The sequence below is a fragment of the Tamandua tetradactyla genome, chromosome 18 (genome assembly GCF_023851605.1).
Source record: "Tamandua tetradactyla isolate mTamTet1 chromosome 18, mTamTet1.pri, whole genome shotgun sequence".
NCBI lineage: Eukaryota > Metazoa > Chordata > Mammalia > Pilosa > Myrmecophagidae > Tamandua > Tamandua tetradactyla.
This window is the reverse complement of record NC_135344.1, coordinates 71627098-71654132: the sequence shown is the minus strand read 5'-3', so window position 1 is coordinate 71654132 and position 27035 is coordinate 71627098. Positions and strand designations below refer to the sequence as shown.

The following is a 27035-nucleotide window of genomic DNA, read 5'->3' as shown; positions in this document are numbered from 1 at the left end:
GTGTTCACTGAGGAAATATGCTGGAATATTCTTTCTCCTTTCATACCTTCTCATCTACTTCTCATAACTACATTGATAAAGTTTTAATATGGATAACGTCCAATTGCTGGGAAGAAGTCACAGTCTTCATTTAAGAAATTCAAATCTTTTAGTAGTTTGTTAAGTCCTCTCCTCATATTTTAGATATGCAGAGACTTTTCCATAATGCTATGCTTTGGTTTATGAAAATAAAGGTGATGCTACATGTGTGCTAGATTTAAGGTTCAAACTGCATGCATATATTGCTCTACACATCCTTTAAATCCTTATTAAAGGCTTATTTTTCTCTGAAATATTCCTCTGAAACAGTCAAGATTTACCTGTCACATCCTCCCTTCCTCTGTGTTATGAAGAGGGAGAGCAGATCTCAACCAACTTTTCTTATCCCATTGAAAATGGATATTTCTGTTTTTAAAGTTGTCTGTCAACTCTCTTCAACTTCTTAATTGATCAGTATTTTTTAAACACTTTAATTTATTTAAAGCATATGGAGAAATGATTTGAATGTTCTCAAGTGCTGACGTTAGTTAAACTTAAGTCTGAATTATCTTAGCTCTTCGAACAGTTGTCAATTAATTTGATGCTGACATTCTGATTGGGACAGTAATTCCCAATGGCACCCCCATATTGAGGGGCAGCATGGCCAGATCTCTGTGGGTGTCGTCAGGAAGGTTCATTCCAATAACACCATCTACTTTAGCTCTCCTGTTCAGTTCCTTCAGGACGGTGCCTCTACCTGTGCGTATATTTTTAAAGCATTTAAGTACTTGGTTTGGTTTGACTGTAGAATTGGTTGCAGCTGTTCAATAAATAATTGGTCGTAGAATTAGTAAATGACAAACAAGGAGCAGAATCTAGGCTGCCTGCCATTTATGAGAAATACAGAAGTATCACATTTATAATGAATGTTTATGGTCAGCTTCCAAGAAAGTGAGCAACCAATAAAAAGAAGAACAAAAACTGCTGGGTAGGTAGCTCCACAACACACCAGCTCCCCATGAATAATGATGTCTACCACCATTTTTATGAGGTTGGCAAATATGTGCAAAGCCGATACAAATTAATCATGCTTATCTTCATCTTTGTGTTAAAATAAGGTTGTTATTTTTTTGCTTGCTGGTCAATTAAAAAAAATATTTTTATTGACAAATCTTCACACACATAGAGTCCATGCATGGTGTACAATCAATGGCTCACAATACCCTCACATACTGGTGTATTCATCAGCATGATCATTTTTTAGAACATTTGCATCATTCCGCCATAAAAATAAATAAAAAGAAAAAACTCATATATACCACCCTCCTTAACCCCTCCTTCTCATTGACCACTAGTATTTCCATCTACCCAATTTAAAGTAAGGTATTTTAAAATAGTTTTGCTTTCTAGTATAAAAATTAAACCCTTCTCCCACTATACATATCTACTCCCTCTCCTTTTTATAACGTATTAAAATAGAGGGTACAACTCACATTTGCTTTGATGGACAGATTCTTCTCAACTTCCATAAATATGCTCATGCTCAATTTGATTGGAGATTCAAATTCTCCAATCTCATTTTTTCTCTGTTTCATTTCTAAAAGCAGCTCACGTCCAAATTTTCTCCCGACCCTAAAAGATCTTAAACGTATCCACACTTGCAATAGATTTTGAGCTGGCAGCCTGGTTTTCTAGTGAACACTTTTCCCTCCAGTGCTCTGCCCCTAGTACTGCTTTCTTATTTATTTATATTTATATTTTTAATTTAATTTTATTATTATTATTTTTTTGGCTTGGGCAGGCTCTGGGAATTGAACCTGGGTCTCCAGCATGGCAGGTAAGAATTCTGCCACTGAGACACTGTTGCACCATCCTGTTTTCTTATTTTAAATGCATTAAGATAATTTTCCCCATTATGGTCTCTCTAAATGGATGGGATTCCACGGGTCCTCCCCATGGCTCAAAGAGAAAAATTGAAAGGTTACTCTTTTGTTTTCTTGGCAGATTCTATTGATGGGGCTGAAAAGAAAGCTGGTACTCTTCATGCTCTTTGCATGAGCATTTGTGGATTTCTGCAGATACAGTCACTTTTTAAAAACTAACTGCCAAATTAAATTTCTTATCCTGGGGCAAATATCTCCTGTTGTTTCAACTTCAAAAGCTCGGAAACTGCTCTCGTGGATTTCTGCTCTTTGGGAAGGTCATTCCAAGTAAATGTATTCGTGAGAAATTTCACCACGAAATAGAAAGCTTGGAACATTAATGGGCTGTCCTGGAAAGTGAGACCATATATCCGTGTGGTCCTTCCCTACAGACATTCATGAAATATCAACTGCTACTCTAAGAATTCTAACCTTGGACGTGGGAGAAAGGACTTCTCCAAACCCACCCCATGGCAAGTGCATCATAGGTGGCTTTATTTTGGACCGTATGTGCATTACCTATTTTTTAAAATAAAAAATATAATATCTGCTACAAAAAGCAGAGATTTTTATATGAAAAAAATGGGAAGCAGTACAGTTTGTGGTATTCTATGGTACTGACAGCTTCTACTCCTTACACTGACATGATGACATGGAATGGGCAAGAACAGTGACAATGAAGATGACTGTTGTCCTGTCCCACCTGCAGCAAAGTGGGGCCTGCTCCTCCATAGCTCCCGTGGGGTCTGGTGTGCATGCAGAATAAAAGGCAGTAGCTTTTTTAGAAGGGCAATGTCAGACAAATGCAGCCAGCATAATGGAAAAACAAGACCAGACTCAACAAAGACTTGCTGTGTGTAAGAGGAACTCAGGTAGCAGGAGAAGTCAAGTGGGTACCATGCCACAACTTGAGTGAGGAGGAGTGGAGCCCAGGCTCCCAGCTCCTGAGACCAAGGTGCAGACACAAAACAGGGCAGAGTGGATGGTCAGAACCCCAAGCCCAGACTGTCCATGCTGAGGACTGTATTGTCTTCCTCAACAGAGATTCCATTTCTACGCCTGTGCTTTTAGTGCTGCTCTTGGAATGGGGTGGAAATGTTGCTGCTCTCTCCTGCCCCAGGTCCCAAGGACCCCCGCCTTCAAGCATTTTTTAATAATGGCTATGGCTGCACTTTGATTTCAAGCAAGATTATGCAGCCAGGGGTAAGTGCCAGTCCACGAAATGGATCTCCCATGGGTAAAGTAACCCCTGACCTTGGACCCAGCAAGGCCGTGAACCATGGAGCTGGAAACACACCTTGAGATTCACTCTGATCTCTGAAAAGATCACTGGGGACAAGACGTTTGTTCTTTTTGCATTTCATATAATCAGCATCATTCCTAGTTTCCTAAAATAATGCCTCATACCTGGATCGCAAGTATAAAGTATAGGAAGGTCTTAGCTGAGCTTGGTTTATCCACCTGGTGTGAAATGTAAGCCTTGTGGAGTTGAAATACAGTTTATTTTATTAATTGCCATGGATAGCCCTATAATCAAGGCAGAACCTGTCAGCGAAACAGATAAACAATTAACTTGTTACTGCCACTTAGTGAATTGTTTTATAACAGGCTTCCCCTGTGCAATTCTACACCTGGCTGGCTTACAGGTGGGCTCTGAACAACAAAAAGGATGATGAGAAACAGGTGCCTTCCTCTAAGGGGCGAGAGAAACCTTCCCATCCCTGTGGAGATGTCATTTCTGCTAAGCAACCTCTAGGGCCTACAGACGTTTTCCAGATCATCCACATGAGTGGAGAAACCAAAATGACATGAGCATGCCTCAGGGAGCTTTCTGTTTGTTCAAGCCCCAGCCCCACGTGGAATCCTGGAAAACCAGGCAGCCTTATTAAAAGCCAGGAAGTGAGGCACTCACAGCGCCCGTTGAGGTTGTGCGTGTCCATGAAGGAGAAGGCCTCGTCGCAGTTGGTGCCCTGCTCTGCGTAGCTCTTGTCCATGGAATTCACCATCACGGTCATCTCCTGCCGAGGACTGCTGGTTGTCTCCTTCCGCTTCTTGGCAAGTTTCCTTAGAACAAAAGGTTCGATTAGATGGATGTGCACAGACATGGAAAAAGAAGCTTTGGCACGCGTGTTAACTGATGTTCGTGAATCCCTTCTACTGAATTGATCATCTTCACCCGTGTATTCACTTGTGGCGCCTTTGCATCTCGGGTCCTTCGCCACGCCTCTGGGACACTGAGATGGACAGGTTTGCTGCCCATCCTCAAGAAAGCCGCAGCGATATTAGATATTCACAGTTTAACAGATAACGCCATGCTTCTCCACTATAAGCTAAGTTAAACTGCTCAAGGACTCCAGGGCAATGCAATCATAGTCTGCTTACGGATATGCCTCTTACATTCTTATTAACTTTTTACTCAGTTCTTTTCTACATGGACATACTGGGGATCAAAGAGAAGCTACCCGTAGTAAGTATTTGCCAAGTGAAACAAATAATTTTGGTGCATGCAAAAGACAAGTTGTCAAATGAAACACACAAGGCAAGGCGTTTGAAGGGATTATAGAAGTATGAGCAGACAGGTGGGCAACTCACAGAGCCTCAAAGGACAGAAGAGGTTAGGTTTTGGAGGCGTTGGAGGGGCATATTATATTCTCAGAAGATTATGGCCCTGGCCAGATCCCAAATGAACTCCAACTGGTTCCCCATTGAAGTTTGTTAACCCCCACAGGGCAGAATGAAACAAAAATCATGTTTCTGTCTTCCCTGGAAAGTTTAATTAGGGAAGCAAGTTCCTGTCGGTGAATCCCTCCTGGAGAGGATTACAATAAGAACCAGGAAGGGTGAAGATTTCCAATTCTTGTTGAGAAACAGTTTAATCCTGGCCTCTGCGTCTGGCTCACTGGCCACCAGTAGTTCATTATCTGAAGTTATAGGTATCTGGACACAAGCCAAAATAACCCAAGGGAAACCAAAGTATAAGTAAAGAGATAAGACAATTTTACAGATCTTACCATCGAGGTGGTAGGAGTTGTTTTTTTTTTTTTTTTGTTTAATTTTTTTATTAATCAAAAAAAAGAAAAGAAATTAACACAACATTTAGAAATCATTCCATTCTACAAATGCACTCAGTAATTCTTAGTATCATCACATAGATGTATGATCATCATTTCTTAGTACATTTGCATCGATTTAGGAAAAGAACTAGCAAAACAGCAGAAAAAAATATAGAATGTTAATATAGAGAAGAGAATTAAAATAATAATACTAATAATATATATATATATATATAAAGGAAAAAGAAAAAAACAAAAACAAAAGATACAAACACACAAACAAACAAACAAAAAACCATATTTCAGGTGCAGCTTCATTCAGTGTTCCAACATAGTTACATTACACTTAGGTATTATTGTGCTGTCCATTTTTGAGTTTTTGTATCTAGTCCTGTTGCACAGTCTGTATCCCTTCAGCTCCAATTACCCATTATCTTACCCTGTTTCTAACTCCTGCTGGTCTCTGTTACCAATGATATATTCCAAGCTGATTCTCAAATGTCGGTTCACATCAGTGGGACCTTACAGTATTTGTCCTTTAGTTTTGGGCTAGACTCACGCAGCATAATGTTCTCTAGGTCCATCCATGTTATTACATGCTTCATAAGTTTAGTCTGTCTTAAAGCTGCATAATATTCCATCGTAGGTATACGCCACAGTTTGTTTAGCCACTCGTCTGTTGATGGACATTTTGGCTGTTTCCATCTCTTTGCAATTGTAGATAATGCTGCTATAAACACTGGTGTGCAAATGTCCATCTGTGTCTTTGCCCTTAAGTCCCTTGAGTAGATACTTAGCAGTGGTATTGCTGGGTCGTAATCCATTCTGCCATTCTATGTCTTTTGATTGGGAAATTCAGTTCATTAACTTTTAGTATTATTACTGTTTGGATAATATTTTCCTCTACCATTTTGGCTTTTGTATTATATATATCATATCTGATTTTCCTTCTTTCTACACTTTACTCCATACCTCTCTCTTCTGTCTTTTCGTATCTGACTCTAGTGCTCCCTTTAGTATTTCTTGCAGAGCTGGTCTCTTGGTCACAAATTCTCTCAGTGACTTTTTGTCTATAAATGTTTTAATTTCTCCTTCATTTTTGAAGGACAATTTTGCTGGATATAGGAGTCTTGGTTGGCAGTTTTTCTCTTTTAGTAATTTAAATATATCATCCCACTGTCTTCTAGCTTCCATGGTTTCTGCTGAGAAATCTACACATAGTCTTATTGGGTTTCCCTTGTATGTGACAGATTGTTTTTCTCTTGCTGCTTTCAAGATCCTCTCTTTCTCTTTGACCTCTGACATTCTAACTAGTAAGTGTCTTGGAGAACGCCTATTTGGGTCTATTTTCTTTGGGGTGCGCTGCACTTCTTGGATCTGTAAATTTAGGTCTTTCATATAAGTTGGGAAATTTTCAGTGATAATTTCTTCCATTAGTTTTTCTCCTCCTTTTCCCTTCTCTTCTCCTTCTGGGACACCCACAACACGTATATTTGTGCGCTTCATATTGTCATTCAGTTCCCTGATCCCCTGCTCAAGTTTTTCCATTCTTTTCCCTATAGTTTCTGTTTCTTTTTGGAATTCAGATGTTCCATCCTCCAGTTCACTAATTGTAGCTTCTGCCTCTTTAGATCTACCATTGTAGGTATCCATTGTTTTTTCCATTTTTTCTTCTTTGTCCTTCACTCCCATAAGTTCTGTGATTTGTTTTTTCAGATTTTCTATTTCTTCTTTTTGTTCAGCCCATGTCTTCTTCATGTCCTCCCTCAATTTATTGATTTGGTTTTTGAAGAATATTTCCATTTCTGTTCGTATATTCAGCATTAGTTGTCTCAGCTCCTGTATCTCATTTGAACTATTGGTTTGTTCCTTTGACTGGGCCATATCTTCAATTTTCCGAGCATCATCCATTATTTTCTGCTGGTGTCTGGGCATTTGATCAGATTTCCCTGGGTGTGTTACACAGCTGGTTGAAAGCTTTTTCTGTAAAATCTCTGGGCTCTGTTTTTCTTTTCCTGCCCAGTAGGTGGCGCTCGTGGCGCTCGTCTGTCTGCACCGCAGTCGGCCCGGGAAACCGCGCGTGGAGGTGGGGGTCGCTGGCCGCCGCGGCTTGGGAGAGTGCCGGTCCTAATTGCCCAGCTGGCCCGAAACGCCAAGCGTGACGGGAGGGCCCCGCTATCCAACGTTCCCAGTCAGGCCGGTGAGCCACGTGCGTGGAGGGGACCCCAGTCGCCAGCCGCCCCGGCCGGGAAAACGCGCGCCCCTCGGGTAGCTCACCGCAGCAGATTCTCCCTGCCCGTTCAGCTGTTCCTGAATGGGGTACGCTGTCTTTTTTGGTCTCTGTCGTGACTCCGGGAGCTGTTTCGTATTGTTTCTGTTTCTTTAGTTGCTTTTCTGGAGGAGGAACTAAGACCCGCGCGTCTTACTAAGCCGCCATCTTCTCCGGAAGTCGGTAGGAGTTGTTTTATGCACCCAAGACGAACCAGAACAGGATTAGAGAATTCTAAGAGAAGGTATAACACTCAAAATACTAGGTCCTAAAATATTTTAATTTTATTAAGCATCTAGCAGCATTTACAAAAAAAAAAAAATAAAATGGCAGCTCTTTCTAGTAAATCATCTTGACTGATTAACCTAGGACACTGCAGAATTTAAAATGAGCCGCATAATCAAAATTATCACCATATTAGGGGATTGCAAGTGCAATGTAAGGCATTTACAACATTAGACCATATGGATAATCTTTATTATCATTTCCAAATGCAACATGATCCAAATGCCTTCTTGCCTGTAGTTATAAGAATCTTTTAATCTCATACTTTGAAGGCAGAGGGGTTTCATTAACAAGTTGCCCTTTTCATTGCTAAAATTTGCTGAAATAAGATATGTTTCTAAACAGAAAATCTCCTATAACTTCTATGACAGTGTTAAAATTATAAAGCTTTTGAAAAGTAAGAGAGGGTGAGTGCTTGCAGCACTAGCACTGCTCTCTAACCATGAGCAGATCGTAGATTGCTTTTTATGGAGTTCCTTTTTTTTCTAGGCAGCCAGGCTAGTCTGAGCCCCAGTCAGGGCTTGGAAGTTCTCAACAGGTGTTCTGGACAGCGAGGCGGCACCCAGCTTGATCTCCATAGCTGTGCTTACAATAATACATTTTCTCTCTACTTCTGAATCTGCCAGCTCATTGGAAAAAAACATTCTTAGGCCTGGCCTCCCCAGGAACGCTAAAGTGAAGGTTTAAGATAATTAGCTCCAAATTCAGGCAAAGTGCCCACTATTTGCTTGAATTTCTTTGATTTGCTTCGAACTGGTTTATGCAGATAATTGCCTCAATATTCTCTTTTGTTCCGTTCACGAAGAGGGGCAAAGTGAACTTGACTAGATTTTCCTTTTTGCCTTTTCTGGCTTGTATTCCTGTAATCCTAAAGGTTTGCAAATGACAGCCAATGTGTATTGTGCAGTATTGGTGGCAGCGGGCACGGGTGGGGATATGTGCCCTGATAAAAGCTAAGCTTGAGCTGCAAAACAGTGTTCTTTTTCATCCTCCATCGTGTGAACTAATCTCAAGCTAAATACTTCATCACTGATCATCTAAAAGCACAAAAGCATCCAGTTAAGGACAGGTATGAACCTGCTCAAATCAGAGATTTTGTCATAGACCAAGCTTTATGCCCAGATCCATGAAGGACACAATCTATGTTCATGGTTCTCCTTCAAAGTCCAGCTCACACATGACATCCAGGGGTGAATGTCCCCCTGGCGATGTGGGGGAGGACTCCCAAGGATGAATCCAGACCTGGCACCATGGGATCAACAATTCCATCCTGACCAAAGGGGGAAAAGAAGTGTAACTAATAAAGTATCAGTGGCAGAGAGAGTTCAATAGAGTTGAGGGGCTACTCTGGAGGTTGCTCTTACATAAGCTTCAAGGTAGACCTTGCTACCTATCATAACCTGCCAACCCCCAACCTGTACCATTCTAGCCAATCCTAAAGAACACCTAGGGCAATATATAAGATTCCACAAGGGTTCCATGCACTAGAGTAACTTTTCAGAAACCTACAACCTCCAGATGGGTCCCTGGTCCAGATAAGTCCTGAAACCTAGCCCAGCCTCTCCAGAACATCAGTTAGTTCCATCTCCCTACCCCATATTAGTGACAGACTCTTCCAGTATGAAAAACTTAGAGTTGCCATAGCCCAAACATTCCTAACGAGAGGGATGGAAAGATCAAAGGTGATGGTGGAGTTATACACAGAAGATAGTATTTAACAAATTAATATGAATGCTGAATCATTAAATTGATATCTCTTTTAGTCTCCAGTATTTTAGAGCAGCTAGAAGTAAAAACCTAAAATCGTGGCATTGTAACCCATACCAAACTTTGAAATATGTTCTACAAATAATTGTGGTGCTGTGCTTTGAAATTTATAGCTTTTTGTATATATGTTATTTTTTACAAAAAAAGAAGGATAAAAAGTTGATTGTGATGATAAAAAAATATTTAAGCCCTCTAGCCTCCTATATTCTGAAGCAGCTAGAAGGAAAAATATGAGAGGATCGTATGGTAGCCCATGACAAACTCTGGGATCTGTAACCATTTGTTGAAAAGTGCTTTGAAAACTATTGCTTTTTCATTTCTTTGCTTTGCATATATGTTATACTATACAATAAAAAAACTTAAAAAAATATTAAAATGGCAAATTTATGTTTATATATGTTACCATACTAAAAAAATAAAAAATAAAAAAAGAGAAAGACTGAGCTAAATACAAGCAAATGTAATAGGGAACTAACCTGTATCTAATGTTTGCTAACAACAGGTGCTGGGCTACGTGGTTTTTTTTTTTAATTAAAAGAGAAGTCAAGGGATAGTAAGATAAAAATAAAATGTATTATGAAAAAAAAAAGTCCAGCTCACGGTATCCTCAGCAAGCCTTCCTGCATTAACCTTATTTTTACTCTCATTGGACATCCCACACACAAGTGTCTCAGGGCTGGGCAGGTAATGCCAGACAGGAAGGCAGGTGCAAGACAATAAGGAGAGGTGGAGACTGGGGAGGTGGACAGACAAACTGCACTCAGCTCCAGCAGACTGGTGTCCCATGAAGTTCCCAGATTTTGCAAGTTTCAGAGAAACCAGGCCAGCAGATTTTAAGTAAACTCTTCTAATTTTTTATGTTTGGTCACATAATTCAGTTGTAAAAATAAAACAGTAAAGGGCCCAAAAAAAGTGCAACTGCCACCAGTTAAAAACAGCCCTTAGGAACTCAATTTTGTTGGGAAGGAAATGAACAGAGAACATACAGCTACTCTAGGTCAGTACCTTATAACTGGTACCTCATTCAATCCTAGAAACCTTGTAAGGTTGTTAGTCTTACTTCCTATCTGTGTCTCAGAGAAGTTAAGTAACTTGTCTAAACAGTGGAGTTGGAGTTCAATGCCTGATCTTTCTGACCCCAAAGATACTCATTCTAGGATAAGGTGCTATCTCTAGTAGTAGAGTATTTCATTAATTTGCATTTCCTGTTGCATTACTTTACAATCCTCACATTGCTTTCAGTATGAATCCTCTATCACAGCATAATCAAATATGTTTGTAAAAGTAGGATTCTTTTGCTAGCACCCAAGCAGTGCTTTACAAAGGAAGTGACATTCAACATGCTTGTTTGCTGAACTAACCATCATCATACTAAAGCATTAGTGAGGAGAGCTTTTCTCCAACTACCTATGAAAAGTAGCTTGCTTGGTTATGGGGGTTTTTGAATCCCTGTTTGGGATTTTTATGTGTTCTTTCACAAAGCTCAAATGCTCTAGTCCCTAATTACAAATGGGTGAGGAAGGATAGATTTAGAATTGACCTTTGGAAATGACTGTAAATAAACTGGGGTTTCCAAGTGCTTTTTCCCTTTTCATCTTCTCATTTCAGATCTGTATTTTGTTTCAAGTTAGAAATTTGAAAACTCACAGAAAAACCTGGAGAACTTAATGAAATAAAGTCTTTCATGCAGAGAAAACCCCTAAAATTGAAACAATTTTCTATACAATGTTATCTTAAGGCACAAGTAAATTTGTTTTCCATTCTGATTTTCCACAAATGGTTTGACTGCAATCTTAGCTAATCCCTAATCTCCAAACTTGAACTGCATGAATCTCAAAGGCCTTTGGTAATAATATTAGTTTAAAGAGGTCCTAGCAACATCAAAAAATAGATGGTAAAAGAAAAAAAAACAGAGGGAAAAAAATTAATCACATCCCCCAAATTCCAAGCTAGAATAAAGGTGGGAAAAGAGAGAAATGGGAGGAGTATTCAAATTGAAGGGGTGGTCCTTCATTCTTATGATAGTTCAGTATTTCCCCAATATTTCTTCTCAGGGATAAAAAGGAAAAATGATATGGAAGTAAGGAAAACGGAAGGAAACTTCTTGGCCAGTTGTTATCTACATAACAGGCATGAATTACACTGGTAAAGAACACATTAAAGAATGGGCTATTTAACAGTGTGTCCCACAGTGACAGGGTAAATAGGCGCAGTTAGGAGGGCAAAGTTTCACGGTGGAAGGAAAGCAGAACAAACTCTTCCTTTCTGAAATTGACGGAGTGCTGTCATCAGACAAAGGTGGAGGATTCTTTTGCCCGATGTGCTCAAATGACCAATTCCTGAGACAGCAGGGTTTCAAAGAGAGAAAAAGTTTATTGCTAAGTGCAAAGCAGGAGATCAGAGGCCCTTTTGGCCCCCAAATGTATCTCCCTGAACTGCAGTAATTCTGACAGTTTTATAGTATTAAAAAGAGAATGAGCGCCGTGTACCCAGACGATGCAATTAGAGATGGTCTAATTGCTGAGCAGGTGCAGGTTGATTACACGCTTAGTTACAAAACATACGTAAGAGAATGGTGGCCTTAGCACGGCCATGGGCACAAGTTTTATAATGAGGTGCAGATCACTCATACTTTTAAGTGTATGCTACTTTGCATGTCAGGCGGGCCTGTGTTGGTTAGATGCAATTGAGGTTATTAAGATGATTTTGGAATAGGAGTGGGTAAGTTCTGGGCTGACCCAAGACACTTCATTAATAAACATTAGGGGCTGTCTGTAGAGATTATAAGACTTGAATGTCAAAAATCTGGATAAAAGGGTACAAGTAATGGTTCGTTAAAAGATTTTTACAAAAGGCAAGGGCACAAGATAAAGGCTGTACCATCATTATCAGAGATCAGGACATCTGGACTACAGTTCAGAGATCTCAGGTATTTCCCTCTCTCTACTCCAACATCCCAGAAAATAAAAAGGAATATCTATATAATAACTCAGTAATCTTAATGATCCTTTAAATCCTAAATTCTTATTACAGTGTCAGCTGTGAGAAGGGCAGGAAGGAAGGGCACATTTGCCACAAGTGCCAAGTGGATATAAGGAGAAGGAACTCAAGAGTCAACTTCTGTATGGATGCTACTCTTACTGCTGCTTAGAGGCGCTTGGGGTTTGTGACATGGTCCATCAGAAAGCACAGCTGGCCTGAGGTTCTCTCTACTGGAGCCCTTCCTTGCCTTGTTGACTTCTGCAAACACAGACAGTGACTCAGAAAAGACTTCTTAGCATTGACCTTAGGTCAATACAAAATGTGTCTTCATTCAAAAAGATAATCTGTTATTTTAAATACGACAGGGGGATGGCAAAACTTACAGAGTTAAAAATCATATATAGACATAAGAATGGAAGGGCAAATGGTTTTACAATTAAGTGTATGCTTAGACTTAATTTAAGGAAGTGCTGGGGCAGGAGTTGGAACAAAGAAGTATTTAATTTTTTTTCTCAGTAGGGGTAAAATAGTAATGGGTTGAGTCAAACAATGCCTACATTATACTGAATTGCCAAGATCCTGCGGTATAAACCTCAATGAAAAGGGGGCTATCTATCACCTCAAAGCTAGATTTGTGAGAATTAACAGACAACAATGTTTTCAAAGGTAACATTTCAAGGGGGAAAACCCAGTGGTATGATCTGTAATTATTTCACCTAAAAAAAATCTTGTAATACAACAGCTGATAGAAGTACAATAGGAGCAGAATTTCAAAAACATGAAGCACATGGGATATGCCAGGCCCTAATGGAAACACTGCATGGCCAATACCTAACAACTGCCCTGTGGGGAAATTGTGACTCTTATCCCTGTTTTAGAGAGAAGGAAACTGAGGCACAGCAGCTGTTTAAGTATGTTGCCTCGGGCCACGTTGCTAGAGAATGTTCAACCTCTGGCATTATTTTCCTATGTTTAGATAAAATCATCTCTAGCCAACCTTCCCTGGTTGCTGAAGTCTGGGCATGGGAATTACAGGCCAGTTCACTTTGCCAGTTGTGGCTGAATTGTAGCTACTTTCCTAGTATCAGCTGTCTTCATCTCTTAAGAAATCCACTCAATCCATCTCTTACCCCTGGTACAAAGCTCCTTTCAGTGATTCCTTGACTAGTGACCAGGCATGTGTTTAATCACAAGGAACATGATTTAGTTTGAAGACAAATCAGGACTTTGATCCTTGTTGTTTGCTTTGGAGTTTACCTCTGGACTGTTGATAAGATAGAGGAATGATGTGGATGTAGCTGGCCTACATCATGACCCCAAGATGTTTGTCTTCTTGCCTTGCCAACCGAGAGATGGGCACAGGTTCTGCTACTATGTGGCTGGAGGCTACTGCTTTATGTTAGGTGGCCTCAGCTGTAAGGACAGGGTGGCATACTTCATTGCCAAGTTAGGGATTCTGCAAATGAGCACAGGGCAGGACAAAAGAAGCAAAGAGCCAGGAAGGTCTGTAAGACAGGTAACTGTCAGCATCCCTGTTCACAGGTACACACAATCAGTTATGTTTCATGTGAAAGAGGCTCAAATAACAGGCTCATAGTATCCAAAAATTAAATAAAATAGGGTCTTTTTTTTTATCTCAAACTTGTATGTTGAGAAGGAAATACCTAGAAGTTAGGTTTTCTTTTCAAACAAGTCGGAATGACATGCATTGTTTGTCTAGTATCACTTGAAAGTCACGACATGAATCTCTCATTGACAGCAAGGGTTGTCATGACCCCAAGTTACAATAAACAGGGGGCCACGATTAACATAACTTACTCATTGTAACAAAAGTCAAAGGAATAATAATCAACACGTGAAAGCAAAGCGAGTTTCAATATCCTCATACGTTCAACACAATTTTTATTTTCGGAATTAAAAAAATTAAGATAAGCGCTTGTTATATTTTTGGGGGTGGGGCGCGAGTACCTATAGCTTTGTGACAGTAGTGTTAGACTGAATAAAAGGAAACTCTTCCTCGCCCTCGAATTCAAAGGCACCTCTGATTAGTGAGCATTATTCTTGCATGGCTGGGAAGTTCTCATGATCTTAATTCTCAGCCAACAAGTTTTTCCTCTGCTTCTAGGTGAAAGTCACGCATCAACTCGGAGAGGGCAGGGTATCTGTGTGTTGTGTTTACTTTGCATCCCCTCCCCTGCAACAGTGCCTGGCGCATGGAAAGCATGCAACCGGTATTTACTGAAGGCACGACTGTCCCTATGATTCTGATGGACTGATTAACCATAGCGTCTTCTTTCCTGATCATACAAAAAGTATGATGAATGTAATTGTACATGTATGTGAGAGAGAGAGAGAGAGAGAGAGAGAGAGAGAGAGAGACACACAGACAGACAGACCGGTGCACAGATGCTGACTCGGAAGGTCCAGGTCAGTGCTTGGTAAAGACACATGCATGCCTCTCCCATTTGATCCACTTGGTCTGACACTTTGCAATTTGTTAATGGAATTAAAAAGACCCTGGTAGTTAAAAAACACAGAACCATTTCACAGATGGAGATGGTGTATCTTGGAATTTTTCTCAGCAGTGAAGAATTGGAAAAGCAGACAGCTTTCTTTGTAACTTAATTTAACAGGATTCAAATAACCACCTGGGAGAAAAAGCTTTTGGGCTGACCCCCACTACACTTAATTTTTACTCTCATTACTCGGCTGAGTGGCCACCTTCCTCCTTCCCTCTAGTTACCCTTCCTCCGAAGGAGGGAAACCTCGAGAGCCGCATTGTGCTCCCATCCTCCGCTGGGCTCCTGTGCCCTGGAGGTAAGCGCTCCTCCTTGCTAACCTGACTGTGTTTTATCGTGGGAGCCTCTGCACCCATGCTGAGGCCAGCATCGGTCAGTGCACACGCGTCCCGTTCCTCAGGCCCCCCGCCCCCAGAGAGACCCCTCCAGACACAGTGTCCTCCTCTCAGGATGGCTCACGGCTCCTAAGCGAGCCTAATGTGATTCTCCAAAGCAGCTGAAGACTTTATAAACACTAAAAACAGTCAGCAATAAAAATAGTAAGCATGATACCTGTCACCCTTAGCAATATTTTGTTTAGTTTTATATCTCACATCATGGCAATATGAATCCAGAGGGATTGGAGCCAGTGATGGTAGAGGAAATATGAAAGGGGTGCAATCCGCAATAGCATGAAATGGGAATAAAGTGACGTGAGTGAGAGCAGGCCCTGCTCACTCAGCTTAGGGTGCTGAATTCCATGTGTGTACATTACATCGGAATGTAATGGCTGCCAATGTATCACGCTGCAGCAAGATTAAATGGGTAGAGTGGTGGCCCTCTCTCAGGCTATAAACACAAGTGAGAAAGAAAGAAATTCCGAATGCATGTCATTTTGGAACAGTTTCCAAAACAGCCCTCCAGTTTCCTCTTGAAAAGTTTGTTAAGCTCACTGGAAATGGTGGAACATTTGTCTAATAAGAACAGGGTGAGCCAGTGGTGTCAGCACCTAGGAAAACAGGGCACCTGTTTGTTTCCAAATCTGCATCTTCAGTATCCTAATTTAAGCAGTGACATTATCATAAAATCCAGGTGACCCCCTGTGATGGGCAGAACTAACAATTCAAGGACCCCAGAAAATTGAATGAAAATTGAAATGGATGAAATGGATAAAAATTGAAAAAAGAAATCATTCCATTCCAAGTTGAACATATAGCTGCTGCTTAATTATCACAAGAGGAAACACAACCTGTTTCTTACCAGACTCTAGTAACCGGCATCAAACACAATGACTAAAAGAGATTGCTCTAGAAGTGCCAATTTTAACCCAGGAAGGAATGCCCCTCTCTGCTTGAATTCAGATTTCATTCACTCGGCAGAATAAATGTCTCCAGAGATGTCCACCTCTTAATCCCCAAACCTGTGAGTATGTGTTCTATTATATAGCAAGTGAAGATTGCGGTTGTAGATGGAAGGAGGCTGCTAATCAGCTGACCCTATGGCAGGGAGATGATCCCAATGACTTAGGTGGGTCCAATCTAATCATACCACATCTTGAAAGGCAGAAGTAGGGTAAGGTAGAGAGACACATGATGAGAAGGGCTCAACCCACCATTGCTCATTTTGAAGATGGAGGAAGGGACCACAAGCCAAGGGATGCAGGTTGTCTCAAGGAGTGAGAAGGGCAATGAAACATATTCTTCCCTTGAGCCTCCAGAAAGCAAACAGTCCTGCCGACACCTCTCTTTTGGCCAGTGAGACTCCATGTCAGACTTCTAACCTGCACAACCATAAGGTAGCATATTTGCGTTGTTTGAAGCCACTAAGTTTGCGGTATTCTGATACTGCAGCAATAGAAAATGAAAACAACTGCACACAAGCAACCCATGTCCAGAATTTTAATATTTTATCAATTATCATGGGAGTGGCTATGGACAACTGACTGACCATTTGTCCTTTGCAAAACAGCTACTTATCTATCAACCACACTTCTTAACAAGCCCTACATTTTCCTATTGACTGATCCAAAACAACTGTCCCTCTATTGTTAAAATACTTTTTTTCCCCCTTGGAAAACTATGAAAGTCACAAATTAAAAATCTTTACCACTGATTCTGAATTTGTAAGTTTCTCATCTTACAGATAAGGTTTTTAAAGCATGTTAGGTTTGTATTAGTGCTTTGGTATGCTGGTAGTGAAAGGTTCTTTCTTATTAATAAAAACATGAAAGTCAAGTCTTGGCATTTACATGCTATTTATTTATTGTGTGCATGGTATGTATGTGGGTCTGTGTGTGGGGGCTGCATGGGAATGACGAGGAACCAGATTTTTTTTTTCAAAATTAAAATGAAATCTCAAAAGTATTGCAAAGTTGAATTGTCAGCGTACTTGATGAAGCTGTGGTTCCTACATACTCGTGAACACTTGATATCCATAAAAAAAAAGTTTTCCAATCTGATGGGTGAAAAAAATGGTATCTCATCAATTTGCATGAACCTGTTTATGTTTGAGGTTAAACATTTTTTCAAATGCTACTTAGCCATGATCATATCTTGAATCCAGTTTTCTATTTGGGTTGCTTGTCTTTTCCTATTGATATATAGATGTTCTTTATATTTAGGCTATTAATAATTTGACTAAATATTAGTTTTTCATAGTCTATAGCTCTTTTAAAAGTTGTTTACAGTGTCTTTTGTTATAAGAAGTCTATAATTTTGATGTGTTTAAATTTATTAATGATGTCTTTTATGGTCTTAGGGCTTTCTAGTCCAGATGGAAAGAAATTCTTTTATTTTTATTAGACAACAATGGCCTGTCTCTTCCTGGAGAACGTATTGAAAGGAGACAAGTTAGAAACTAGCATGTCAGATATGGCATAGGAATATGCGAGGGATGACAGGGTAAAAAATAATGATGGAAGTGGATAAAATAGGTCTAGAAGTGATGATTTACCTGGGACATGTAGTGACCCCCTGCAGTCAGACTTTATCTCTAAGTGCCATTTCTCTCTAAAAGAAACCTTTTTTTTAAGAGAAATGTCTGATTTCAGTTGTGGGACAGACAATGCTTAAGATGAGTTTAGAACATCCTGTTATACCCAGAAATCAAGAAAGCAATCAAGCAGCTTTAGAATTAATGTCAAAGAACACAAGAGACAATTTGAAGGGGCTCCTATTGGCCAAAGATGAAGGACTCTGAACATTCAAACACCAGTGACTATAAAGTATTCAAATGTATCAAACACGTGAACAATCTATCAGTTCACAATGACCCTACTGGGCATCTTAAAAACTCGTTGTACCAACTTATTTTGAGATCGGTGAAAAAAGGGAGCAAATGAAACATTTATCTTGAGTTTCCTACATGAACCACATTTCAGGGTATTCAAACAGTTGAGTAGAGAATGGAACTTTAAAAATGCAGAAGGGATGACAGAATTGGAATGTTATAGTTTTGGAACCTGTAGTAAAATAATGAATCTAGGCAATCATCAGTAACTTAGAAAGGTTAGGTGGCTTGCCTGGTGATAAATCAGATGGAGGGCCAGAACAAGAGTCCAGGTCTCCATTATTTTATTCATGTCTTCCATCGTATTCTGACCAAGACTTTGAGCTCGACAAGGTCAAAGTCATTTAACTTTCACATGGCCAATCTGGTTTCTCTGAGTTTCACTGGAAATTTGGAGGAAATGAGCTGATATGTTCACTTCATATGAAGCCACTGAAAGGTGGCTGATTTTGGAAAATAGAAAAATGGCTTTTCTTTTTAACTGGGGGCTTCATCCCAAAAGGGGGTTCTCCTTTTCCTCGTTGGCAGTCTTTCTCCTTTTCTTGTGATTGAAGTGTCACACGATTGAAGTAAAAGGAGACACTGAGCCTACCCAGGTGATAGCTATGTGATTCTTTGGAGCAAATAGCACAGACATGAAAGACATCTTCTGCAACGTATGACAGACTTTCAAATTATCTTTCTCTAACTAATTAGCATTTTACAAAAATCGGGTTTAATCATTAAAGAAGCCATCTGCTTATCTGGGAGCAGGCTATGAATAGAGCTGGCAGTGTTCAGGGATGCACACCCAGCAGGTACTGCATTTTCTCTCAATTTCTGAAGGCAGGAGGAAGGCTTCACATCCCTCTTTCCACCCCCCAACTAATTCAAACATAATGCTCTATTCCGGCTCCTCATTCACATCAAAGAGTGAACAAACTTTGAGTTGAAGGTATTTAGAGATCCCCTTGCATATACTATATATATGTACATATAGGGGATAGTACAGCTTTGCTTAATGTCTGAAAGATCTGTTTTCTCTTTCAGGTTAAACAACATCACAGCAGACATTTACAGGCATTTGACATAAATCTCAATCCCTAGATTCTGTAAGGTCTTGAGCAGTTGGAACAGTTAAGAGTCCTAGCAGGGGAGAAGGGATAGCCAAATGGGCCAAAGCCATCTTCAATCAAATAGAATTTTTTTCCCATCGTGCAATTTTCTACTGCTTTGGAGGCTATGCAATGGGACATTCTACTGTAAAGTGTTTGCTCACGGAATCACAGGGGATAATGCTCAGAATTTCAATCTGCTAATGAGTAGAACTCAAAAAAGATAACTACATGAAAAATATCTGTAATATTTGAGACTGTCTTACGGTAAATTTAATAGAGTTGAAAAATTTTTTGCTAAATTACCCACTGGAAAGATAGGTTATATTTCTATCCACCAGCTCCCTGACACTGGCTTGAAGCCTCCTTAACATTTCATTCTGATGAGATACAATAATAAATTCTTAGAATTACTATCTCAGGACCGGGCATTTCTGAGCTGATTTGAAATTAGTTAACCACCTTCTAGAAAAACAAATAAGGCATGAGCTGCCTTTACTGAAAGCCTGGCCTTGTTTGTCTTGGAGGCGAAGTTGAGAAGTTTGTACAGAATTCTCAGACAAGAAAAGTCATTCTATAAATGACTCATATTTTAGGAAGAGTGATTTGCCACCTTTTCCTGTCTCCTCATTAGTCCCCCTTCCTCCCTGTTAGATGAACATCATTTTACTGAGGAGAGAGCAGCCCCCCGAGGGGACTTCCCTGCTCCCCCTCCCCTCAGTTGCCTGCACCCTTGCATCCGCACCCACATGCTCTGACAGATCTGCCTTTCCATGTGAAAGACACTGAAATGTCCAGTCTCAGTTTCCTCATGTGTACAATGGGTTGAACATATTACCCATTCTGTAGGTTTCTATGGGGATTAAATGAGAGTACATGTAAAACGCATGTTTCCAATACTCAATAGAAAGGGGAGAAAAATGAAACGGGGACCCTCTCTAACAGCTTAATTTTCCTGGACTTTTGGGTATCCATGAAAGATGTCTTTCACTCTCTTTGTGCTCAGGATTTTGTAAGCACCCTTCAAAAGTCCAGCATCATGCTCTGTGCTTGGCACACAAGGGTGAAGATGACATTTCCTACTTCTGAGAAACAGCGTACTAGGGTTGACGGCATGTGAGAACAAGTGACTATGGCAACAAAAACATGACATATTGCAGCACAGGCTCAAGGAAGGATTGGGGCATGCAGAAAGAGAAGTGAGTCAACTCTGGATTATAATTTGGATAGTGTTCTTCTTTGTGTTTACTCCTATCCTACTTTTCTATGACAAATTCCTCTAATTGCAGATTGAAAACGGAACACGCGCTCAAATTCACAATAGCTCAGGGAACAAGAAAGAAGGAAGTTCAAGTTCAAATGAAACAAAATATCTCCATTTTTCAAGGGCAATCACTTGACTATTATTTCACCTGCTTATTTCCACTTTATCCATTGGGATATTATCCTCTAAGGGTTTTAAACATGTGTTGATGAATAAACTGCCTTCATCTGACAGTTCTCATCAATGAGTATAAAGGAGATGTAATGTTTAATAACATCTATAAGCACATAAACATTTATACCTATTCACAGGTAAAATTTGGTATTAAAAACAGCAATGATTTTAACATAGGTAAATCAAGGAATGATCGAAGAAAGCCTCTTATTATATAAAGTGAACCAGCAATTATAGTCACTGATATCAAATTAGACAGCCAAGAATTAGATTAAAATCTGGTTCTTTTCCTCAAAGGAGTCTTAATCAGGAGGAACTACAGCTTTCCTAATTAAAAAAAATATATACTCATTTAGTGGGCCCATCTACCGTACAATGTACCTTTCATGATTCTCTCTTGAGAATTGGTTCTAATGGACTAGGGTCACCCCAGGAAGGCTCTGGCTCTGCCAATGAGATCATCAAGTCTAAAATGTCTTAACCTTTTTCCAAATAGCAAAAGAAAATGAATCCCTTTGTATGTGTGTGTGACGAAAAGCAGGAATCTTATGACTGCCCTGTGCTGTACGAAAGAGTTCTGATAAATGGCTTGCATTAAGCAATGTCTGCCTGCCCCTAGAAGCAAGCTGGTAAGCACTTTAAAGGACATTAAGTACAGAAATAGTAAAAATAAGGATTCTGAAATTACTGCTTATGGTCTGTCTGTTTTCTTTCTCTTGTTTGTCCCACTCCTTTAATCTTTTCTCTCCTCTGTCCCATTTACTTCTATCACTACGCTTCTTTAATACGTCCATATTCAATGGTGTTCTTCTTGAAAATAATTTAATAACGGCACTATGTAATGCTTCCTCAACACATTCTAAGGTGAGCAGAGGAAGCTTACAATTTGTATAAATATTGTAAAGAGACCTAAAGCCTTCAGTGGAAGCAAGGTTCCACATTGCTTGCTACTGCCTGAGTTGGGGAACCCAATCTCTCAACTCCCCTATCTCTTTGAGAGAAGAAATCCTGTCTGGGATCCTTTATGCAGAGTCATGAAACCACAGCCACCGACGACCTAAATCCGACTTATTCTCTGAAGAGCAGCATGTGTGCATTCCATGCAAGCACAGCAAATAGCAGGTCACACGCTACCCCTCAATGCTTTTCCTCGAAACCTGCAGAGGACCATTCTCAGAGCTTCGCATGCAGCCTTGCAAACATGGAAACTTCAGCACGAAATGGGAATCAGAAATATTTCCTTGCCATTGAGCACACGCTGCCCCTTTTCACATGGGCTCCCCGCGGCCCCCGCAAACGCACAACAGTCAATCTGCTGTTTATTCAAAACCACCTACAGAAGTTAATAGACAGTTATAAACTAATTGAGTGCTTCTGTGGCGCTGTCTCCTCGTTCATCTTGCTTATTCAATCTAACTCCCTTCGCCTTCCATAAGGCACAGTGTCCCTGCTGCTCAGAACGGTCGCTGGCTGCAAAAAAGGCCCTGAAACAACAGGAAGCTAATAGTTTAACTGTTCTTCCAAATTTGTTTGACAGAACTGACATTTAGTGCATTATGTCGCATTGTCCATAATCTGCAATTTACCCCTGGGCGTGCAGTGGATGCTCATTTTATTTACCTCTCATAGTTAAAAGCGTAATTAATATTCTGCTCTGTAACAAAGATTAGAGATTTGACAATCATTGCAATTTAAATTCCCCATTATAGCAAACATTAAAATCAAACATCTTCCACACGCCCCATTGCATAGAGGACACGTGTAGCTGTAATTTAACTTTTAGTTTTTAATACCACAAACTAATTTCTGCTGTCAGTTTAATGAGCTGGAAAACACAAATCTTGCTGCTCTCTATGTGGGCCTAGGCTGGGAGGGTTGAACCAAAGGGAGAGATATCACCGATTTCTTTCAAAACACATTTGTAAATGCACCAAACAAATTGCATCTCTGTAACCTAACAAGTACAATGCAATGTCGTGGATATGTGAAACAATTTTAGAAGTTAAAAAATAAAATGCAGCTGCAAAAAATACATTTCAAGAGAAGAAAGAAATTGCCGCACTATTCTCTGAAGTCAAGGTGTACATGGGTAAGTGAAAAGGAAATGCATGAAGACAAAATTCCAGCCAGCCCACGTGAGTGTTGGTGAGTAAGGCGATCATATAATATACATGACTGACATGGAGCAGCTTCTGGAGCCCTCAGAGGGGGACAAGGTGGCCAGCCTGCTGGAGGAGTTGCCAAACACAACATTACTGATATTCTAATTCATGCTAATTTTTACTAGAGTCTCAGCTTCATAAATTTTATGTGCCTGATTAAAATTATTGTTATGGAGAATACCTTTAGGCAGCTAAGACTCATTAAACAAGGAAGCTGGCTGGGAATGATCAGTAATGCAACAAATGTGTATACTGTGATTTAGCTGTCATTGAAAGACTGTAGGTGGGATATTTGTATTTAAATCCTCCCCTTCCCCTTCAGTGGAGCTGGACACAGGAGGGGGAGAAGAAGAAAGGCTTTTAGGAATCACCAATAGGTTCTGATTGTTCCTGGACTTCCTTCTTAAGACCCAGAAACTCACTGACTTGCCCGAATGCCTCACAAGACTTCATTAGTCACTGCCAACTCCAATCTGCTTCTGTTATTTTACATTCAGATCCCTGGAGGAAACGCATTCTCTCCTGCAATTTCAGGCTAAACCAAAGATAAACGGATTCACTTTAGAAAACGACAAGCCAGCATGTCCCAACTTACACTAACATCTCACAACATGGAGAAAAATATGTGTACACGTTGTTGACCTTGCCAAGGGATTAAATGAAAGAGGTATGCATTTCCAAGGCAGAAGGTTTCAAAATGGCCTAGGTCAGATGTTCTATCTGGGCTGTTCCCATAAGCTACACAGGTCTAGTTAAGGACCATTCATTTCCTTTCACTCAGCCCATACCCAAGAACCCTCCTGGATAGAGGGGTTTCCACAGGCAGGGCTCTGATTCTCCCCAGTGCCCCATCCTTGGAGAAACGGGATGCTCAGCTCTGTGAGAGGAGTTACTCAATTGCCTTTGATCAAAATGAATAATATATTGGCTTTTAGCATTTAAAATGAAAATCATTGTCAGTTTGGTATAAAAAAGAGCATTAATTTCTATGAAATTTCTGTAATTTCCCATAAAATGCTTTAGCATGCCCTGTGGACATAAAGTGCTACCATATGACTCAGGGTGGTTTTATAAACTAGTTGGGCAAAAATTAAGTCAAAACATGCTTGGTATTTAATAAACAAAATTTTGGAAAAGATCGGCCAACTGAGAGATTGGGCCTTTCAGGGGAAAAAAAGAAAAAACCCAATAGGAAGATGAAAACGAGCTATAATAGGTATAATATCAGTGTGATTACATTGACTCAGTGATTACATTGTGTATGTGTGTGTGTGTACGTATGTGTATGTGTATGTATATAAATGATCCCACTATAGAAAGAACAAGTTATCCTATCTAACAGAAAGCCTGACTGACTTTATTTACATACACATACAGAGTATGTAGAGACATGCAAAATATGACTATAAAGGGTTTATAAGTCAGGGACATATTTCAAGTTCTTCAGCTCATCTTTTCTATGCTATGAAAACAGAAAAACTCACTTGTGGTGTCAAGAAACAGAATGCAATCACCAGGTGGTAACACACTAACATTTTCTGACATGCTCACTTTTTTTCTGGCTGTACTAAAAAAAAGGAAAGTGGTCCTTGGAGTAAATGGGATGCTCAGAATAAAAACAACCTCAGCAGAACATGTTTTTTTTTTTTTTTTTCCTACCTTACAGAATATTATGAGTGCTGATAACAGGTTTTAAGAATCTGAGCCATAGTCTCTCCTTGTATGTAGATAGGACAGTCTGCTGTCCTACATCATCTATATATAATAAGTGAGTCATTTATTATAAGTTTCTTGAGATTAAGACAGGATAGCACAATGCCCTTTTTAGCCACATATTCTCCATATTCAAAATGCTAGTGCACATTTGAAGGGAGCTTCCCGTATCTGAAGGGAGAATTTCAGATACAGAGGCTGTGAATGCCCAGTCACTCTTGCTGGGAGTAAGTAAAAGGCAAGATCTGGGCTAAATACATAAAATCAAGATCAAGTTAGAGGTAGAGCAAAAACAAAGGTTTTTGTAGCAAAGCCAACCGACACAGAGAGAGATGAAGGAGAAAGCAGGGCTGTAAACAGCCTCTTCTGTGAGAAGGGAAGCCCTGGACCTGGGCTTTAGCACTAAGCTAGCACAGACAAAGCTGCTGCTAAATAACCATGGTTACGGGGAGAGGTGGATGGGTTAAATAAAACATGTAGTGCAGGTTAAATCAAGATCACCCCAAGCCTTTTTTATTCAAAGCAGCTAAGTTCCTCTGTATCTCAGGGAGCCAGGTGAGAAGCAGGAGGTAGGATTTAAGAGAGAATTAGGGCAGGAGAGAATAAGTTGGAGTCTTAAAATCAGAAAGGCTTTGACTTGTAGGCTTGGGAGAGGCAGAGATGGGAAATTTTATATTGTGTAAGTTTCCACCATTGAAGAAAAAGAGAGATCAAAGTGACCATGACAATATATGATCCTGGACTGGATCTAATAATGAAAGAGAAAAGGCCCAAAGGACATTGTTGGGACATACGACAAAACTGAAATGTAGATCATTATCTTTGTGTCAGTGTTAAAGGTCTCAAACTTGAAAACTGCACTTAAGGTGGGTATAAAAGCCAATATTCTTATTGTGTGCTCAAGGAGCATGATGTATACAATCTATGTGCAAGTATTTAGAAAATGGGCTAATAAGTGCATAGACAGACACACAGATAGATAGATGGACAGGCCAATGGATAGATAGAATTTTAAGGCAAGTGGGCAAAATGTTAAAAGTTCATGGATCTGGGTGGGGTGGGGTGGGTTGTTGGAGTTCTCTGTCTTGATTTTGTATTAATTTTGCAACTGTTCTGTGATTGTGAAATTATGTCAAAATTAAGTTTTGTTAAAAATTGGAAACACTGAATAATTGTTATGCCAGATATATGTGGAAGTGGCTCTTAATATGCACATTTCTAGGAATAAAGAAAAATGCTTTTATAACTGTCTTTGTGAAATTCGGGGCATGGCAGATCTTTAAGTTTCTTGCAAGGAAGGGACGGTAAATGAAAATTCATCGCATAATCCTCATTATTACTTTTTAAAATATATTTACACAGCTGATGGCCCTTTACTGTTGTGCTTCGTCTTTATTGTATTATGCAGTGGTGATACAACAATTAGTGGTGTCACAGGCACCTCTTCCTAATCTTGTTCCTCAATCACGAATTTTCCTCATAGATGATTTTTCAGAAATCCAGTTCTGGAGATAGGCAAGGCATAACTTGCAAATTTCTTCTTATTCGCTAGGGATAATGAAATGTCAAAATGGTGACTGTCAAAGAAAAATAAGCTTTGTTCTATGATAAAATGGATTTAAATCATTTGCAAGGATGGTCTGACTTCATAAGAGAAACACCAACTGTTGAAGGCTTAGAGTCTGGATTTAAAAGTTCAAAGAGACAGGGCCATTACAGATAAGAAAAAGAATCTATCAATTGATTAAAAAAAAACACACGGAAAGCTAGACGATGCAAAATTATCACTTAATGCAATCTATATTTTCTTGGCCATCATGGGTAATAATCACATCTCAACAATTCAATAATGAAATTGGAAACAAGCGTCACTCAAACTTTCAAAACTGTGGTTTAGAAACTAATATTATTGTGGATTAACACTACCAGCGTATAGTTAGAAATATTTAACCAAACAGAAGCAGTTCCTTTCTGATAGGAATCCAGAGCACAGCATTTCATACACTGGTCGCAGTAAGACCTCCCTTTGCATCACTCAGAGCCTCTGTAAGCCCTTCTAGGAGAGGCTGGTGCTTGTAGAACTCCAGCTTCTGCTGGACCAACTGTCACCTCCCCAGGCCTTCTGTGGGTGGGCCTGGTATTTTAATTGTGGGAGAATTTATAGAGTGATAAAATTAATGAATGAAGTGACTCATCTTCACATGCAGTTTATTCCAGCTACTTCCGAAACAGCTGGTTGTCTGAATTCTAGAACTTAGTTATTTGAGAAGTATCAAAAGGATGTTTATGAGAAGTCCTTGTATGATATTATCTTTCCAGAAGACTGGAATAGAAGATGTGTAATGAATGCTAGATAAACATGAACTTGGTCTTGTTGCACACCAGTCTTGTACATATTAAAGCTTGCCCTAGGCTTATGGGATGTGTGTGCAGCATTTGGGGCATCAGCCATCAGAGAGGCATGCTGGGTTCCTTAATTTGGGGGCAAAATGAGATGTTAGTTAGAAAACTACTGCCTATAGCAACAGTCTCAACTTTTTTTTGTG

The 27035-nt window shown here is 39.8% G+C and overlaps 1 protein-coding gene across 8 annotated transcripts in view; it reads right to left on the bottom strand.

The window, feature by feature from the left end:
- The window catches only part of PTPRM (protein tyrosine phosphatase receptor type M), an 823739-nt gene that overhangs the window by 144700 nt on the left and 652004 nt on the right, over nucleotides 1-27035 (bottom strand). For all 8 annotated transcript variants that reach the window (XM_077135947.1, XM_077135946.1, XM_077135945.1 and 5 more), the window contains one exon: nucleotides 3853-4004. In XM_077135947.1, coding sequence (XP_076992062.1) covers nucleotides 3853-4004 — 152 coding nt within the window. The remainder of the gene's footprint in view (nucleotides 1-3852; nucleotides 4005-27035) is intronic.